Genomic DNA, 19,220 nt, shown 5'->3' on the forward strand with positions numbered 1-19,220 from the left:
TTTGTGATCTAGAATGCTTCGAAACAGAGTTTTTGAAGATCTTTTAGATACTTTTGAGGTTATGGTCGGAAAAGATGTCCAAAAATGCGTTCTTAAGTCGATTCTTGCGGAAATATCGCATGGAAGTGGAAGTGTTCAGAAGTGGTGTACAGATTTAGGGCATATTATCTCTCCCTTGGCAATAAGTTAATTCGAGAGGCGGCAGAAAAGGAGGTGATTATTGTTAATGTGTAGAATAAGAGTAAAATAATACTTTAGGATAATCTCAGTCTCAAAGTACACTGCAACATGATGGCGACAAGCAACAATGCGCGTCTTCATTAACTTTTGTAAAGCATAACATTCGCACATTCCTCATTTTGCTCAAACCATAAGCATCTGAGCCCGACTGAAGTTGATGATTTCGCGCAGTCTTTGTTTCGGGCACAGCGAGGAAAGAGAGTGTAATTTTCCTCAGTGCGTGCGCGACACTGTCTCTCACCTGGGCAAAAACTTCCCACAATCATGTGTATATGTTTATTTCAATTTCTCTCAAATTGAATAATCCCGCGCGAGAGCATTACTTTGTGTATATCTTCTTGCGGAGATCATTTTCCAATTGAATTTGATGTGTGTTTGTACATATAAAATGCAATTTCGATGGAGAAAAGAGGAACGCGCGATGGCGCAGTATAATTTAAGTGCGCGGCATTTAAGACAATGTGTGTAAAGAGGTATATAATTGACGAAGGAGGAAAGACAATAATAACAAGAAAAATGTGTAACTCAGCAATTAAAAATACACCTTTATTTCTCTCATGATCATCATCACTCTTCCCAACATCATCGCACACAGCAAAACCATTTAAGAAAAAGAAGCCACTGGCAAATCACTCAATCAGGCACAAGAAAGAGAGAAAGAGAGAGATTATTGTGATGGGAAATAAATCAATTTTCCTGACTTACTTTACTACGCACACAAGACTCTTCTTTGGCATTGTTGGGCTTTCATTGATTTTCATAAGTCACTTTTTCGCTTGACTTTCTCGCCGCGGAGAAATTCACTGAGAATTTTCTTGCCGCCACACTTGGGAAATAATGTTGTCTCCCATGGCCATTGTGAGGAGTAGTTTGTGTGCCATCAAATCTACGTCGGAAGACTTATTGCTTCCCATTCTTCTGGCTGGAATTGGAGGCCGCTGAGGCGGGCGTTTTGCGGTGTTTAAGGTAGATCATCTCAATTGCCCACATGATTAGCGTTGTGGCGGTCACGAGATTGATGAAGATGATGCAGTGAACGTAGCTCCCGGAAACGTCTCTGATGATGCCTGAAAGGATGGGAAGCAGTGAGAAGCCAATTGAGAGATTGTCTGCGAAGTGACTCACCCATCAAAGGTCCGAATGTGAGCAGGAGAATGCCATTTGTCACCATCTGAATGCCCGACGCTGAGGCCAATCTCTCGATGCTGATGTAACTGGGAATGACCAGGCTCATGTAGACCGATCGCACGCCCTTGGCCACGCCCAGGAAGAAGCCAACGCCCAGCATCCAGAAGTACGTGTGTGCGAAGGGAACCATTGACCGTCCGATGATCAGCAACACGAGGCTGTAAACGTACATTCGTCGCGCGGACTGATGGAAGTAGTCCCCGATGAAGGGCGCCAGGAAGCGGAAGACGAGATCGGCGATGCCCAGCAGAGTCATAACAGCGGCGATCTGGTCAGTGTTGAAGTCCATGTCGGCCAGAATGAAGGGTGTGAAGAGGGAGAAGTTGAGTTCTGCGAAGATTGCCACGGACATGCCCAGCATCAGATTGACATAGATGGGATCCTTGAGCAGATCCAGATCGAAGAACTTCACCACGCGACGCAAATACTGCCGGAAGACTTTCTTCGCTGGCTTCCGGACGGGCAGATTTGCATAGTAGCTCTCAGTGCTCATGGATCTGTTCAGTGGCTGCTTCGTCCCTTGTCCCTTCCCATTCACCAGCCCCTCTTGTTCCTCCTCCTCTGTCACACCTGACATCTTCATGAAGCTGCTCCGGCGACTGCCAGGATGACTCCGGCGCGGATCTTTCAACTCGTGGAACTTCTCGTCGAATATCTTCACGGAACTGCCGAGATTCACCGTGTCCAGGGAGCCGGTTTCGAACCAGCGCTTCTTGGGAATGGCACTGAGTGGTCCAGGAGACGGCGGAGGACTTCCCATGTCGCTCCTCACACGCTCGAGATCGGTGAAAGTGGCGCATTTCCTCACCGGAGGAACGCCAGGACTTCGCGAGCACAATGTGCAGTCGATCTTCATGGGAATGACTTCAAAGCCGTAAATACTTTGCGTGTCTGCATTGTGATCAATGGAGATCCTTCTGTAGGGATACTCCAGGTACATTTGCTCATCGTCCGATGGGAATTCCCAGAGTTCTTCTATCTTTTCCGGAGTCTTTCTTGGCAGACTGTCTGATGTTGCAGCCATTCTTGGACGCTCCTGCATTTCTATTTCTCTGGGGATTTTCTCCTTCTCTTCAGGACGACTGTGAGTGGATTTCCCCTCAATCATGTGCCATTCGATGGGCTGCAGAAGCAATCCCGCCAAGACGATGTGGAGAGAGACAGCGCCGATGATCAGAACAGTTCCCTGAACGCCATAATTGGCAAGGAGCAGTGACACCAGCTGAGGAAACAATATCGGCCCGAGGCCTGTGAGGGTGATCGCGATGCCCACAGCCTTATTCCTCCGCGCCACGAAGTACGAGTTGAGCGCGAGGGAGAATCCCGAAGTGGCCATCCCGAAGCCGATGGCTGAAAAAGGAAGATTTCGCGGGGAATCACAGTGAAGTCATTGAGTCTCTGTCTCTCTTTACCTGTTAGAATACTGTAGGTGATGATGAAGTGAGTGAAAGTTGAGGCCCACGAGGTGAGAATGAGTCCAACGGAGAAGAATACTCCAGACGCCACGCTCACTTTCCTGTAGCCATAAATCCGCAGCAGTGGCCCATTGAAGAGGCCCATGCCCATTCCCACCGCGGACGCCACATTGACGATCAGGGCTGAGTCGGTTGCGGTCAGCTGCATCGCCTTGAACTGATCATTGTAGATCAGGCCGAAGCTCTGCAGCACCGGAATCACAATGCCCTGCGTGAGGAGCAACAAATCACTTTCTGGCGCTCACTTTATCTTGCAATGTGCGATAATCTCGCGCTTGAGCCACATTGCAATCGATCGAGATACCGCCGAGGGAGGAACGATAAGGAGTTATCGTAGATAAATGAAAGACAATTCGTCAATTGTCAGGAGGATTTATATCGCGCTGGAGGTCAAGGGCTTTATTGGAATTTTTCGATTAGTAATTGGGTCACTCTATTTACTCACATTCGCCAGTCCGTACGCAATGACCACCACGAATCCCCAACCGCCATCGGGAGGAATCTTCTTGATCTCCTCCTTCTCGACGGACTCTTCCGCCTCTTCCACTATCACTTGCTCCCTCACGCCCATTCTATCCACCAGAGAAGAAACACACAAGGAAGAGCTTCAGGGAGTACAGAAATCACGCATTTTACACCAGGAGAACGATCAGGTCAGGTGCTGACTTAATCACAGTGCGAGTTGACTTCTCGATAGATTTTCTATGATTAAACGCGCGATAGAGCCTCCGGTGTGCTATCACTGCTGCCCAGGGAACCCGAAAAAAGCTGATAAATTTATCAGTGAATGGGTGAATCGTGAGTGTGTGGAAATCGAATCTCTGTTTGCCACTTCTTCACCCACAAACTATCAAATACTGGAAGGGGAAGTTAATTGCATTTTCTGTGGGTTGTCGCATCGCGCGAATTGTCATTGAAATATTTGCTGCATCACCATTAAGAAAACACGTGCGTGACGACAGAAACGCATTAAGATTTTATTGCACATCTACAGACTTAAAACTATCTCACAGAATGTCCACTCTTTTCCTACAAGTCTTTTCCAGTGATCACAGACCGCGAGAAATATCCTAACTATCACTCTCGAGTTGGCGCTTCTTGAGTCTCTCCCGGCGCCATTGCAGGTACTTCTCGAATCCCCAGGACAGTGCTGTTAAGTACGTGGCGACATTGAGGCAGTGAAGAGTTGTGGGGAAGTCAGTGGCGTCCCTTATCAAACCTGTGAATCCAGGAAATTCATTGACAATTTCTGAGAAAGTGTGAAGAATTGTTAAAGATCTTACCGACTAATGGTCCGACGGCGAAGTAAAATATCCCTGCGAACAGCAGTTGCAGTCCTGTGGCGGCAGGAAGTCGATCCAGAGGAACGTAGCTTGGTAATACGAGCGCCATGAAGACAGTCCTGAGTCCTTTTCCCAGTCCAATGCAGCAGAAAACCGCCACAACAATCCAGAAGGATTGAAAATGCGCCAAGACTAGTAAAAAGTGGAGAAATTATGTCCGCTCAACTCATGTCCTTCTCTCAACTCACCTACTCTTCCCATGGCCATTCCCAGGACTCCAAAGAGGAAGAAAGTCTTGTTGTCCCATCCAATTCTTCCCGCCACGAATGGGATGAAGAATCTCACTCCGATGTCCATTCCAGCCAGCAAGGACATCAGCAAGGCCGTCTCCTTCTTGCTGTAGCCAAAGTCTCCCAGGATAAACGGCGTAAGGATGCTAAAGTTGATCTCCGCGAAATTAGCCACTGTGATGCCAACCATGAGATTGACATAAGTGAAGTCTTTGAGTAAGTCCAGATCGAAGAAAATCACAATCTTCTGCATAAGTGTGAACTTCTTCTCGTCAATCTCCTCCTCATCCTTGTCATTGCACTCCATCGGTTCATCTTTCAGGCTGTTGTTTGGCGTCTTGATGCCCTTCTCGCAGGTGCACTTGTCTCCGCCTGCGCTCTTCTTCCTGCCGTCATTCAGATAGATCTCAAGACGCCGGGAGGCTTCCTTCAGCACCTCCTTTTCCACACTGAAAGTGTTGGACTTCCGGCGACGATCGAATTCAGGTGGATTCCTCAGAGATCGAAGACTGTAGTTGTCTCGAATGTACTTCGCTTCCTCAGACGTTGGCAGTTGGAGGAAAACAGCTGGAGTTGGAGGAATTGTGGATTTCTCCATTTCCGACAAATCCTGCGGAGCTTTGTGACTCGGACAATCCTCCACCTCAACCTCCTCAATCATGGGCTTCGTGGGTCGACGATCGCGTCTTCCGGCCATTTCACCAAGATTCACATAAGAAGGTCGACTGGAGAGCACGAGATTTTGTGTAGAGGCTTTGGCTGAGGTCTTCTTGGACTCCACATCCAATTTTCCCGTCTTCTGCGACGTCAGCGACCACTTCGAGCCATAAGCCGATCTCATGCCCGATCCGGAATACCATCCGTCATTGGCCAGAGCCAACATTGGCGTTCCCGGATCCGTGATCTCGTATCCCGTGACATTGGGATCGTCGGAGTTGTACAAGTAGGGAAATCCTCCGTTCTGTCTCGCCTTGAGACTCTTGCAATACGCGCACTCCTCATTGGCATCCTTGGCGGTCTTCTGGAGCAAATTTTCCTGGTCGCCGCCGGGCGTGCGACTGTGCCACTGCGCAGGCTGAAAAATGGACGCAGTTGCAAATGTGTGGCAAGCGATGCCCGCAAATATCAATACGGAACCTTGAATCCCATACTCATCGAGGGTGTACGTGATCAAGTGCGGCAAGACGATGGGCCCCAGGGCAGTCACTGTCCAGGAGAAGCTGGTGGCCATGCGACGCTTCTCCCTGAAGTACGTGTTGAGCGCGAGCGCATTGGCTGACATTGACACGCCAGTGCCGAGTCCTGGAGAGAGAAAAAAGGGTATTTGCAAATCTTTTGAGAAGGCATGATTGGATCCAGAGAGCACAAAATACTAAATCTTAAAAGTTGCGCTTTATTTAGTTGATTTTTGTGCTAAATTCCGCTCAAATTGGAGCCATTGGGTTGATCCACTAGCGAACGTAGCGGCAACCAGTCAAAGTAGTGATGCGCACTTAAATGCATAGATGTCGCATTAAGTAAAACCATGCCATTTCAATAATATACTTCGCGATTACAACACTCAAGTGAATTGTATAAAGAGCACCTTGCAAATCCCTTCAAAAATGAAGGGAAGTCCATGAAAGTTGGACTTCTTGTTTTCCTGCTTAATTTTTATCAGAAAAAAGCTCAAAATTCGGGAAATTCTGAAGAATGCTAAGAAAATTGATGAAAAATTAGCTGACGCCGATCATCCGCTGCGATCGCTGAATACTTCGGCTCAGCACATTTTGTGCTGCTCTAATTTTAGCTCAGTAATCTCAGCACTTCTTAGCTCAATTAACTCCTTATTCTTAGCTATTTTGGCTCGCTGGGAAGGGGAGAAGATTGAATTTAGGGATCATTTGGAGCGCTACTCACCGTAGAGCACTGAGAACGTGAAGAGGTATGTGATAAAGGAGTCCGCGAGTGACGTGAGAATGAGGCCCGTCACGATCACAAGTGCCGCGCCATAGGCCACTTGGCGGTAGGTAAAGCGCCGGAAGAGAGGCCCATTGGCCAGACCTGGTGACGAAAGAGAGATAGTCCAAGATAAGTCCGCCGAGATGGGAGAGAGAGACACTCACCGATACACGACGTCAGGCACTGATTCATGTTGATGATCGTCGTGATCTGCGAGCTGCTGATCTCGAGTGCCGACATGCGTTCCCTGAACAGCAGCCCAAATTGCTGGAGGACGGGAAGGGCGCACAGCTGAAACCAGATTTAGAATCCTTATCAGTTGAGATGGGGAGTCAAGTGACCTCTGTGTAGTGTTCGCGAAAATCCGCGATAGCACAGCAGAGGTCACGAATGTTTACACTTTACATTTGAGAATCCCGCTGCAATTGCCACAATCCATCCCCAGCCGCCGTCGGCTGGAACAAAGTTCGGCCCCAGCTGCGATCTGTTGATCTTCTTCTTCGCCTTTTGATCATTCTTCTTGATCGTCTCCATGATTTCTGCGCGTCTTTGATGTCACATGGAAGTGTTTATTTTGACGAGCGCGCGCACTGCAAAGATCACAGGGAGGATTTTTAGCGGAGATCAATCGTCAACAGAAGATCATTCTGAGGATTCTGAGCTTGTGAAACGTGTGGTGATAAAACTCTGCAGACGACACTTCGCAATCACGAGAGGTGCAATTAAGCCATGCGCGTAAATTGGCATCTCTTTCAGGCGTGATATAATTGCTGAAAAATGATTTATGACTCAACAATAAGACACTCTTAACTTTATTAGACACTCAAAGCGCCTAGAAAAACTCAATAACACACTTTAGCGGGAGTTAATCTAGAACTGATAGCGGAAAACATTCCCCAGTGACATTTCATTGGAGAATTTGTCCTTTTCCTCCAGCATTCACATCGCCAGTGTTGCATGATCTTGAGTCACTCGAAAAACGTGAGAACAATTGGAAAGTTCTACTTGGAAGTCGGTTTTTTTTTTCCTTTAACCACAACTCTGTGATTAGCTTGAATTGAATATTAAAGATCCATTAGATTTAATGGGGCTTCACAAATTGGTCTTCGACGCAACAAATCGTGCAACGATTTTTCCTCTAAGTGATCTTCCAACATTCTTGCTTCACACATTTAAATATATTTATTTATTTCTTTCTGGAAACATTTACCATAAAACTGTTATGACTTCAGCGAGTCTGTCAGCCTTTTCACTTGCAATCTTATCACTGGAAAATTCACTCACTGAACACGGCTTATCGATCGCGATCATGCACGTTGATTTACAGCATTTCATTAACACTTTCACAGTTGAGGAGCGCGAGCTATTTAGAATATCAGTTTGACCAGAGATTGTGAGAGGAAAAAATGCGATAATAGACGGGACCAGCGCGTGCTTCCCCTCGTGACGAACTGTGCTGAACTAATTGAGTGCCTCTCGAAGCAGCTCAATTATAAGATTCGCGCTTTGAAAAGTTCTTATCTGCTGGATATATACAATGTTATACAGAGCAATAAAGACAATCAGTGTATTTTTTTCCGCCAACACATTCACATTTTCTCACGACTGGGCATTTTCGCGCTGGCCGAAAATAATGCGACACTGTGGAAAACTACAATAATAGCTGACCTTAGACACCTCAGACGCGCTCTTAGTCATGAGGAGGGATTCCTTGGCTGACAATATTGCGCTGTTGTGGTACTTTTCCAGGTGCTCAGCGTCAACAGACAGCATAATTATGTTGCCTCCGCCCACGATGGATTGCTTATCGAGTGCTGATATCTTATCACACATGAACTTGTGACGGATTAATTGCTTTTATTGCGTCTACGCATTGTCTGAAGGAGATATGAAGACGTGAAGATTTGAAAAATGTGTGTCATTGGAAGTATGGCAAATGCGAAGCGCCTAAAGGCAGGCGAAATTGATCTTCGCATTGGAAGTGTTTTTGCGCCAATTCTTTTCACTTCTTGGAGTTGAATAACACCAAAAAAGAAGAAGGTTTTAAGTACTTCTCCTTTGCCTGAGATCAAACTGTTTAGCATGTTGTTAAGTGAGAGAAATTTTCCAGTGATAAAATAGAGGAAGAAAAACAATTTATTACTATTCTTATTTGTTCTTCATCATCAAATTAACAAGAATAATGTGAATTATACTAATTTGTTAGGCAATCAAAATGTTTTTGCCAGAACTTGTTTAACGTTCCTTAATTAAACAGTTGAGATTATGTGTGAAAAATAGTTCGCCGTATTTCAACATAATTCTCAATGCATTTTATGATAAATTATGAACAGTTTCTTCTTAGAAAAACTGTCTTAAAATTGCAGTCAAACACCTCAAATGCCATTTGAGATTGTATCCTAAAATGATCTAAGATTTTAAGTGAATATTTCTCACATCTTTTAGGTTTTTTACTTGAAAATGTTAAAGAAAAGCCAATGAAAATTGTGAAAAGTTGATTTTTAGAACTTGTTTGGATAAAATCGTCTTTTTTGTATAAAATTCAGTCAAAAATTCCAATAAATACCAATAAAATCAACTGAAATATTTTTTAATGCATTTTGAGGGATTTTGAATTGAATTTGGCAAATTTCGCAGCTTTATAAACGCTAAATTTTCAACTCGCATTCTTGGAAATTGACTTTTTTCCTCATTTTCTATCTTATTTGCGACTCACCCGTCGAATTTCATCCCTAAAATGCTCACAGGCTCGGCGAAAAGAGCATTCCAGTGTCTGTCCCTCTTTGCGGTTGCGATTCCAGGTGTTTCTGCTGGCAGCACGTGAGATTGAGGTGCGCTTCCCGGTGTTTTGGGCCCCTCGACGTTCCTCTGAAACTGTATAAATCGTGTAAATTTTCCACAAGTCGCCCCTTTCATCGTGTTGGTGGCCATAGAGCTCGTTGGCTCTGTGTTGAGCTGACTTTTCCATTGTGTGCAGCCGCGATAGATATTCATTTTCAGCGCCTCGACTCGGCTCGAGCATTTGGATCGGATCAGTATCGCGCGGCAAAGGTTCCAGTGAAAACGCTGCTTGACTTCCTCTGGCAATTGCAATTCCCCAGTTGAAAATCTGAGAAGGTGCCTCCTTACATTTTGGGGAATTTTCGCCAGAAAAGAGTGTGAATCTCCGAAACTGTGATTTTGTTGAATCATTTCTTGGGTTCGCGCGATAAAACTCGAATGGTTTGCGTGAGTTGCACGGCAACAAAGAGACCTCTTCACTGCCTCTGAGCCATTTGGTGAGTGTGACGAAGATCCCATTAAATTCCTTTTGGAAGTGTGTTAGAGGGCAAAAAAAAGGCGCAAAGAATGAAATTGCCTGGTCGATGAAAGACTCAAATAGAATTTAGGAATTGAGTTCACTTTATTCCACGAAAACGCACACAAACAGCCGCGCGCCGATCATAAAATTGCTTTGGCCGCTTCTTCGCGATCGAGAGTCTCTTGTTGGCTTCCAAAATGAATATCCAGTCGGCGAAGCACCAAAAACTTCCCGCTGGATTGCATCAGAAAACCAAATCCTTAAGTGCGCGAATCACGCATTTTTCTCTCTCCTTCTCAAGAGTTTGGAACGCATTTTCGGTGACAAAAAAAAACCGAGTGAAAAAAAGCCATGTCAATCGCTTGGCAAGATAAGAAGAAAAGAAGTGGGAAAATGTGTGTGAGTGTCTGATAAATCGGGGTATTGGTCGATCGCGCTTCTCCCGGGTCTCAATTGTGTGTACAACCAGTTCCAACTCATGACATCACACGCATTTCTCCCAAGAAGCACGTGCCCAACAGCTGATTTCCTCACTGGCATTCTCAAGTCTCTTCTTTCGTCGATATATATTTCATTGCGAAATGACGGAAATGCTGAGTAAATTTAACAAGACTATTTTTACAATTAAAAATTTCACATATAAATTGTGTATTTGTAGCAATTCTATTTATTTTATTATTCACAATAAGCTTCCGGTTACAAGTGCGCGCGGCTCAGGTGGTGAAGAATAGAGGAATTCTTATTCTAATTGACAGGCAAAAAGAGAAATGTTGTGTGTGATCATTTTCTGCCGATCGACAAGGTTATTCGGTCAACGTTCGCGTGCGCGCGTGCAAAAGCGGGCGAAATTAGCGTCAATTTGAGAATTCAAATAAACGGACTAAATCAACAATGCATTATTCGTCTTATTGACGTTGCAGTGTGATTATCGGCGAAGTGAATGCTTGATTTCGCGAATTCTGGAGAGCCGCAATAAACTCCGCACTCGAGCGCTTTGGAGGCTCAACAAGTGGCTTTACAGTGTTCCAAAAGATCGGCTCTCGTGATCTTATCTCTTCTCCACACCTCATGAGTTTATTGTTCTACTTCTGCCCATCGTGATTTCCAGAGAGATTTTCTCACCTTTTCTTCATTCCTTTCACGGCAAACGCCAATTGCTGTGTTTGATTGCCACTGAAGAATGTTGCTGATTACAGTGAATTTCTTACAATTTTGAATCATACACAATTCTCGTTAGGACTGTGCAAGAAAAAAAAATAAACACTCAGATAAGATTGGTCGAATTGCGTTTGAGGGCGAAAAAGAGAGAAAAAATGCGCGCTTCGTGAATGTTTTAATATAAATATTATTAATATCACTGGATCAGATGATCAGTCGGAGAATGAAATTTACGCCCAGAGAATCACCATCGCGTCACGTGAAGGCTTCTTTTTGCCGGCCTGGCCAGCAGATAATCTTCACTGTGGAAACTTTCATTTGCTGGGACGATGGATAAAAAGTGTGTTTATTGAATAGCTTTCACCCTCAAGCGAATTCTTTCGCTCTTGTGCGCTGCAGAAAGATTCCACGTGTTTGCGCGATTGATGAAATTGATGCAAAAATTGACCGTTGAAATTCCTCTCAAGGGGGAGATAATGTGCCTTGAATCTGTGCTTCAGACACTTTTGAGGCGTTTTTCATCCCTTTGTCGACTCCTTCAATCGCTTCTCTTATTGATATCTGACTTTCCGTCTTGATTTTCTAGTTTAATCTTCAGAAAAAGCTCGAAAATAATTTTGACCAAATTGTGAGGTTATGAATTCGACTGAAACAGGGCTTTAAACCTGGAAATGAGCAAATGTAGCAAATATCACAATGTTTCCATTAAATAATGAAGTTGAATCTTCCTTTTTAGAGTACAAACTGTGAAAATAACCTAAAAAAGAGAATTTTCTGAGACATTTTTGAGGTTATTGTTGACTTTTAAGCTGTCTTTTAAAAACTGACTTTTAAGCTGAAAGAGAAAAATTCACAGCTTAAACAGAAATTAGATGATTTTGAGGGTTATTTTATCTTCATAACCTAAAAAAACAGCGATCAAATTGATTTTTCTAGGCAAAACAATGTAAAAAATCCCTCATTTTCATGAAATGAGAGCTTTTGCAATGCAAAGATTCTTCATATTTTGCCATTTTCGATTCCAAACACTTCTTTCAAAGCTGTGCACCAGAATATCTGCCCCTTGGTGCCTCTCTCGCGTTGGAAGGGAATTTACGGCCTCCTTTTTTTCACTTGTTTGCAAATGTCTTATCGCCGAACAAACAGCAGCTTTGTGGCGCACGCCTTCCGCCAGCCACACAAATTGACTCTGCCAGAGAGGGAAGATCATCTCGGCACTGGTTTTATCTGGCCTCACATTTATACTCGCATTTTTCCTTTGAATCATTCAAAAAGGCGCGGACAAATTGTCGAATGAAAGCAAAAGTGAATCATATTGTTTTTACCCCCACCGCGCGACAGTTGGTAATAAATTTTAATCAAGACGGAAACTCAAAGATTATCAACATGTTATACATTCATCTGCAGTGTGTGTGTTTTTTTTTAGAAAGTGCAATTACTTTTCACTCAATTGCATCACCCAAGCGCAATTGAGCTTCCACATCTATTGATGCCTCTCCGCGCACAATTTCAATTGATCTCCGCGCGCGATCAATCTCGTGACTTCAATTGCTCACTTTCTGCCAATGCACAGCGACTGAGAAATTGATCGTGGCTGGAAGGAGGAAAAAAGCCCCCATTCTTTGTTCGTTGAACCATGAAAATGTGACAATGATTTTTTTCCCCTGTATTTCGTTGTTCCTCTGCGATGCACACAGAGGCAAAACCCTCATGAATGTGACGGAAAACAACACTCCCGGAGTCACCAATTGAACTGTGAAAGACTTTTTGGTGAATTCGGCGCTGTGGAATCGTGAATTTCATGAAATGTGGAAATATTTCAGCACTTACAGATCATTTAAACGCCTTAAAAAGCACTCAAAAAGGCGTCAATTCACCGCAGTTTCTCATAATTATCCACATGATGAACTGAAAACTTTCCGCTAGCAAATTAATCAACTCAACAAATAGACAATTTTGCAGTCGCGAGAGATCAATGGGCTTTTTTCTTAAATGTTTGTGCTAATTTGAAGAAATTGATGAGTCAAAAGTCCGCTCTTGATCTCTCAGCGTTTTGAGAGGCAAATGAATTTTGTATGTGGAATTGTTGATGGTCAGGAGCACACGCCATTATTTTTAGCCACACTCATTGTGATAAAAGAGAAGAAGTTTTGCGAGCAAATACAGACTTTTCTGGTTTTTCCGCTGTGCGCCAGAAGAGATGCCGAGAGTCTCGTGAATCAGCTGACGAATCGCGAGCGCCTCACATGACTATCGCGAGACTCGTGCTCGTTCGCTTGCATCTGGTTGAGAAATTTTGCGAAAGTCTAACGCTCGTCTCTGTTTTGCCATTGCAGAATGGATCTTCTGGCACCGCAGCGACTTCCACTTGCGCCACGACAGTGTTCAGTGGCTAGAAAGCGTCAGCACAGTGAGATTTTCTCCCTGGAATCGCCCACAGAGCGCCAAAGTGCGATGCTGACGAAGGATTCCTGATGCCCAGCGACTCTGCCATAGAAGAAGAAAAAGTGCTTAAAGTGACTGTAAAGTGATTTTCCACATAGGCATCGAATGCGGTGCACTTTAATTAGGTAGTTTTGCGGTTTCTGTGATTCTCTGTGCGCGATGGACAAGACTGGAGAGCTGGAGAAAATGCGCGCCGCCCGCAAAGTCGCCCCGGACGGAGGATGGGGCTGGGTGGCGACGTTCGGAGTGAGTCTCGTCAATGTAAGTGTGAATTTCTCCATCGTCTGCCCTTCGATCGGGACAGAGTTGAGCTCCAGTGAGTGAGATTTTTCCAGATAACACCAAAGTCTCGATCAAAATGCTGCAGATCTGAAGCATTCTCAGCTACAAGGGGAAGACAATATGGCTGAAATCTGTATTGTTTAGAGATCAAGGGGCAGATATTATGGTCAGAAGTGGTGTACAGCTGTTGAGGAAGTTTTGGGAATTGGAAGTAGCAGAATATTTTGAATATTTGCATTGGAAAAGCTTCATTTTCAATTATTTCAACAAATTGCGGCATTTTATAAATATTTTACTTTGGAAAATTGATTTTATTGCTTTTATAGGTTATGTGATTGATTTCTAACAGATTCTAATAATAAAATAGACTCCTAAAATCATAAAATGTATGTTTAAACTCGAAAAATTTGTCTTTTTCTTGGTATATTTAAGTTTTTGTGTTTAAAATTAGTTCAAAAAGCTTTAAATTCAATCATAACCTCAAAAATATCACTTCAACCAAGAAGAACATTTCTTTGCGAAGGTTTTTCCGCGGTCGATGCTTTAAAGTGGCAAATTAAGCCCATTCAACTCCATTATTCACTATCTCACAATTTTTAAGACGTTAAGATCAGTTTTTACAACCTAAAATCTAAGCATTTGCAGAGCTTAAACCTCTTAAAATGGAAAAAAAGATAAGAAACTGTTCAAAGATGTCTGAAAACCGATGGAAAATACCTTTTAAGGCGTTCAGAAGTGTCTGAAGTGATAAATATTCTGCACAGATTCTGTGGAAGTGTCTGGAAATCATCAGTTGTGACTATAATATCTTCCCCTTGTCGCAGTTAAACACTTGCTTAAGCTTCAATTGCTGTATAATTTCTCTAAGATGCATTTTTATTGCAAATGTCGTGTAACATTCTCAAGCACAAACGCCGCATGATCTTGCAAATATCATTCCCGTCATATTCAATTATTCCCCAGACACACGACAATTTAATTGAATATTTTACTGCCGGAAATTTCATGGGAATCGGCGTGGCATTAAAAGTCTGTCGAGAAATATTGCCGCCTAAAAATATTTTCCAATTTTCATCTCCCAGACGGAATTTCAGCGTTTGCAATAAACACTCTGAGAGATTTCTATCAAAGTGTTGAGAGTTTTTCTTCTCATCTCTCAAATATATTCTTAGACTGTCGATTTGTGTATACAAAAAGTCGCTTTGACAAAATAAATTCACCCGCATTTTGGCCTCACATGCGATCAAATTGGAAGCGCATTTCTGAGATGAGCTGACGATCATGATCTTGAAGTGTTTTCATCGTAAATCACATTTTTGTGTTGGCCGTAAAAAATTTCCAGCACTCGAACACGTCTCGGCGTGGTGGAGTTAAAAATAAACTGGCCATTTCTCTAGGAAATTTCCTCACGGTCCTCACAATTATTCGTGCAAACAAACTGTTTGTTTCAGTCACTTGATGTGTGAATTGAGATTTAATGAATGTCTCCTTGGGACGCGCTCTCTTTCCCAAGCTGGCCACGAGATCCATCGAGCCCTCTTTTGGGCTGCTCTTCGGTGATCTGCTGAGGGATCTGAATGTGGGCACAACAGGCGCTGCCATCATCATGAGCGCCCTGGACGTCATGATGAACTTCTCCGGGCTCTTCGTGGGTCCCTTGCTCAAGGAGTTCTCCTACAGGAAGGTCGCCATGGCGGGATCTCTGCTGTGCGCCCTGGGACTCGCTCTCACCTCCCTGGCCTCCAGCATGCCACACATCCTGGCCACGTACAGCGTCATCAACGGTGAGTCTGAATATCGTCAAAGCTTGTGCGCGAAAAGACCAAAGATCGCTGAAAGATCTCGTTTCTGGCATAAATTCGCGGAATCATCGCGATTCATGGGGAGACAATTATGCGCGATGCTGAAAAACGAGAATGCCTCATGTGATCATGATTTCCACGTGATCTCCAGTTGGATACAATTAAGTTTGATCAATTAGTATGGGCTTCACGTGATTGCATTGGCCATTGACATGCTCTTTCATCGGCACTTCTTCCATTTGCATGCGCAATGCGAAAACCTCGAGGATTGCAGAATGTTCCCTTGAACTCGTGGGAGGTTTTTTTCACTGATAGAACTTCGCGGCCGCTGATAAAGTGTCCAATCAATAACCTGCAGAGATAGTCGCAGTTTATCAGGTTCCTTTTGTGTGACACTCGCGATTTCTCGTGAACTTCACTCCACCTGCCTTTCTATTGTCGTCTATTATTATTAATTCATATTTGCTGCAATTGTTCTCACCAAGGGGGAGATAACACAGTCAGAAGTGGTGTACAGCTCAGCGGAAGTACTTAAGAATTGGAAGTGTTGAAAAACCTTTAATATTCCTTTCATAAGTGCTTAATTTACTGACAAATTAAGCCAATTCTTTGGATTTCCTTCGATTTTCACGCAAAAATCAATAATAAAAGTCATTTTCTAGGTTATGTAACGATTTACGGACAGGTTTTGTGAATTATTCGAATTCTAGCATATCAATTCTTACGCTCACGCCGTTTACATGCAATAAACAGAGCTTTTCTGAGCCTTAGACGCCAAGAAACAGGACCAATTGTATTGAGATCAAACATAACCTCAAAAATATTCATTTAGACTTGAAAAATGTTCATTTTGAAAGCTTTTTGGGCAATTTTGACTCAGAATCAACAGTTTTGAGTTAATTTTGTGATCTTGAAAGCTTCCAAATTATGTTTTTGAAAATCTTTTAATTGATATTTTGAGGTTATGTTTGTAAAAAATGTCCAAAAATGCGTTCTTAAGTCGATTCTTACCGAAATATCGAATAGAAACTTAAGAAATTCATTATAATTTGAATATTAAAGTGTCAGGCAAATTTGGAAGTGTTCAAAAGTGATGTACAGATTTAGGGCATATTGTCTCCCCCTTGATTCTCTCCCCACTTTCAGTGACTTAATGTCTATTGACACCAAAAAGACACTAATTCTATTCCATAAACACCCACAAATAAGCGATAGAGCAAATTACTTTCCACTGATCGTGACAATGAGTTCATTCTTGCGCAACGAAATTGTGCTAATTTACAATTCGATAGTTTTATTGGATGTTAATTGACAAGATATATTCTCCACAAGACATTATACAAGTGTTGCGGAGTATTTAATGAATTTATGATACAATAAGAGACTTTTATCAGCGTTATCACACTGTAAATGTGCCCTTGTTGCAACCTTTAATTGCTGCTCCCAATGGAATTATATTGAAAAAAAACAAGAGTGAAGAAGAGCTTAATTTTTCATTCACGCGTGACGAGCGTGACACTCGTGACAATGCTTTGATATTTGGCAGTTAAAATTGAGTCTAGCAGAGCTTAAAGACTTGCTATCGTCTTATCTGTTTGGACCTCTTGACCCACATTTCTTGGAATGGGAGTTATTAATTCAGCTGCAAATTGATTTCCAGGCATTGGCGTTGGTTTGGCCACTTCGGCGGCCTTCGTGGCGCTGAATCACTACTTCAAGAAGCGCCGCGGACAGGCTGTGGGACTCTCGATGGCCGGCACGGCGCTGGGCATGCTGATAATGCCGCAGCTGGTGCGAATCCTCCTGGAGACGTTCGGCTTCCGCGGCGCCGTTCTGCTGCTGTCCGGCCTGGCGCTGCACGCCGTCGTGGGCGCCACGCTGCTGCAGCCGGCGAAGTGGCATCTGAAGGAGGAGGAGGTGGACATCGAGATGGTGCCCATGCCGGACACCGTGAAGCCCATCCAGCCCATCCAGGAGGACGACGAGGACGAGATGCCAGAGATCACGACGCTCCTGTACGACAACAAGAGATTCCCGGCACACGACATGGGCGAGGAGAGAGTGAGGAAGATCAGCCGATTGGGCGTGGTGAATGGGATGAAGAAGAACTTCTCGGAGATGGCCATGAGCACGACGCTGAGCAGCGGCAACGGCATGGTGAAGCGACCCACCTTCCCAAGGATCATGTCCAATGAGGAGATGACCATGGAAATCCGCAAGCGGAAGCAATCTGTGATCTCTAATCTCTCACACCTCGACTTCGCCGGCAGCTATCTGCAGATCCACGTCAATGTAAGTAGAGAATCAGTCCATTTCATCACGAGTTTCTCACAAGATCGCGCGTTCTTATTCCCCCGGAAAAGGCAAATATTTGCTGATGAGAAGTGAATGAAGCTTCTGTATTTCACATGCGTGGAAGAAAATGGAGGCTTTTTATACTCTAACTATAAATATATCACTGTGCAAATTGCTCTCCAGACTGGCGACGATGACAATGAAGATATTGACTATGAAGTAATTCGGCGCGTGAAGACTCACGTGGGAATGTCATCGCTCAACTCCTTCACGAAGCCCACCAAGATTGGCTCAATCAACACGATTCAGTCTGAGATTGGGCTGCAGATGCTGAAGCCGAAGAAGCAGAGCTTCTGGAAGCGCTTCTCGTCCATCATGGATCTGGACATCCTGCGCGATCGCATCTATCTCAACATCCTGTTCGGCCTGTCGATCTTCTACGTGGCCGAGATGAACTTCAAGATGGTCACGCCCTTCTTCCTCGCCAATCTCGGCTATCCCAAAGCCGACGTGGCCTTCTGCTTGTCCGTCACAGCCATCACGGACATCCTGGCGCGCGTCATCCTGCCGCCAATTTGCGACAAGCTCATCATCCCGAAGCGGCACGTCTTCATGGTGGCCATATTCTTCGTGGGCATCACGCGATCAAGTGAGTTCCTTGCAAATCAATCCTCCAGGAAGAAGGAAGCTTTACAGTTGGTAATCTTTGCAGTCATTGCCGAGCAGACTGGCTGGACTGAGCTGATCGTGTGGCTCTCCATCTCGGGCTTCTTCAGGGGCGCCGCGCTGAGCAACTTCACGCTCACGGTCTCCGAATACTGCACGCTGGACAAGCTGCCAGCTGCCTTCGGCTGGCACATGGTGGGCAAGGCGATCTTCGTGGTGGCTCTGGGGCCACTCATTGGCGTCATCCGCGACATGACGGACAGCTATCCGATCTGCATCCACGCGCAGACACTCTGCATCATGACGTGCTGCGCGGCGTGGACGATAGAATTTGCATGGAAGTATTTCAGCCGAAAGATGGCGCCGACGCCCAAGTAGGCTCGGCACAGCTCTCTCTCTCTCTCCCTCTCCGTACTTAGACGAGTGACAACGCGACATTCTTGTATTTAATAGGCATTTTTTTGAAAGAGAATGTAGTGAAAATAAATCAGAATTGTGAGAAAACTTAACAAATTGGAATTTCAAGACAAAATTAAAGGAAGAGAAGGATAAGGAACAATCGAGTGCAAAGATGGAGAAACAGAACGAATTTGATTGAATTTAACAGCCGATGTTAAATTAAGACACCTCAGATTCATTTCTCCGCGTCACCCTCAGTGCTGCCTCTACCGTCAAATAATGCTAGCAGCGAGAATCTCGTCAGAAGGAGAAGACCGCCATGACAGTGGCATTCCCGCCACAAGATCTCCAGGGATATTAATCGGGATACTCTGGCCACACTTTATACCCTTCAATCAGTATCTTTTCATTGACTTCCCATATTGATCCAAAGATTCTTCGTCCAAAAATGCTGA

At 44.2% G+C, this 19,220-nt stretch overlaps 3 protein-coding genes across 4 annotated transcripts; 1 reads left to right on the forward strand and 2 right to left on the reverse strand.

Moving 5' to 3' along the window:
* Window positions 1-3: 3 nt before the first annotated feature.
* Window positions 4-3,474, reverse strand: LOC132262506 (uncharacterized). Its single transcript, XM_059761786.1, has 4 exons — window positions 3,349-3,474; window positions 2,841-3,111; window positions 1,366-2,778; window positions 4-1,307 (listed from the first exon to the last, which is right to left on the reverse strand). Exons 1-4 carry the CDS (start codon window positions 3,472-3,474, stop codon window positions 1,141-1,143), a joined length of 1,977 nt encoding a protein of 658 aa, XP_059617769.1. The 3' UTR covers window positions 4-1,140.
* Window positions 3,475-3,862: 388 nt separating this feature from the next.
* LOC132261528 (uncharacterized) lies at window positions 3,863-7,897 on the reverse strand. Its single transcript, XM_059760375.1, has 7 exons — window positions 7,628-7,897; window positions 6,823-7,007; window positions 6,582-6,708; window positions 6,376-6,519; window positions 4,435-5,778; window positions 4,187-4,378; window positions 3,863-4,122 (listed from the first exon to the last, which is right to left on the reverse strand). Exons 2-7 carry the CDS (start codon window positions 6,949-6,951, stop codon window positions 3,974-3,976), a joined length of 2,085 nt encoding a protein of 694 aa, XP_059616358.1. The 5' UTR covers window positions 6,952-7,007; window positions 7,628-7,897; the 3' UTR covers window positions 3,863-3,973.
* A 1,570-nt stretch (window positions 7,898-9,467) lies between these two features.
* On the forward strand, window positions 9,468-19,133 carry LOC132262943 (uncharacterized). Of its 2 annotated transcripts, XM_059762451.1 has the most exons (5): window positions 9,468-9,695; window positions 13,213-13,582; window positions 17,066-17,697; window positions 17,884-18,349; window positions 18,413-19,133. In XM_059762451.1, exons 2-5 carry the CDS (start codon window positions 13,543-13,545, stop codon window positions 18,742-18,744), a joined length of 1,470 nt encoding a protein of 489 aa, XP_059618434.1. In that variant the 5' UTR covers window positions 9,468-9,695; window positions 13,213-13,542; the 3' UTR covers window positions 18,745-19,133. The 2 variants fall into 2 exon arrangements, with proteins under 2 accessions (XP_059618434.1, XP_059618433.1); XM_059762450.1 differs by lacking the exons at window positions 9,468-9,695; window positions 13,213-13,582 and adding an exon at window positions 15,151-15,387.
* Window positions 19,134-19,220: the final 87 nt, after the last annotated feature.

This window comes from Phlebotomus argentipes, unplaced genomic scaffold, assembly GCF_947086385.1.
Source record: "Phlebotomus argentipes unplaced genomic scaffold, Phlebotomus argentipes genome assembly contig_15, whole genome shotgun sequence".
Taxonomy (NCBI): domain Eukaryota; kingdom Metazoa; phylum Arthropoda; class Insecta; order Diptera; family Psychodidae; genus Phlebotomus; species Phlebotomus argentipes.

Coding starts and splice junctions, on each gene's coding strand:
- LOC132262506 (XM_059761786.1), bottom strand. CDS start 3,474: ATGGGCGTGAGGGAGCAAGTGATAGTGGAAGAGGCGGAAGAGTCCGTC. Junction 3,112..3,348: donor TTGCGTACGGACTGGCGAAT/GTGAGTAAATAG, acceptor CTCCTCACGCAG/GGCATTGTGATTCCGGTGCT. Junction 1,308..1,365: donor CACATTCGGACCTTTGATGG/GTGAGTCACTTC, acceptor CCATCCTTTCAG/GCATCATCAGAGACGTTTCC.
- LOC132261528 (XM_059760375.1), bottom strand. CDS start 6,951: ATGGAGACGATCAAGAAGAATGATCAAAAGGCGAAGAAGAAGATCAAC. Junction 6,520..6,581: donor GTGCCTGACGTCGTGTATCG/GTGAGTGTCTCT, acceptor TTTCGTCACCAG/GTCTGGCCAATGGGCCTCTC. Junction 4,379..4,434: donor AATGGCCATGGGAAGAGTAG/GTGAGTTGAGAG, acceptor ACTTTTTACTAG/TCTTGGCGCATTTTCAATCC.
- LOC132262943 (XM_059762450.1), top strand. CDS start 15,210: ATGAGCGCCCTGGACGTCATGATGAACTTCTCCGGGCTCTTCGTGGGT. Junction 17,698..17,883: donor ATCTGCAGATCCACGTCAAT/GTAAGTAGAGAA, acceptor ATTGCTCTCCAG/ACTGGCGACGATGACAATGA. Junction 18,350..18,412: donor CGTGGGCATCACGCGATCAA/GTGAGTTCCTTG, acceptor TAATCTTTGCAG/TCATTGCCGAGCAGACTGGC.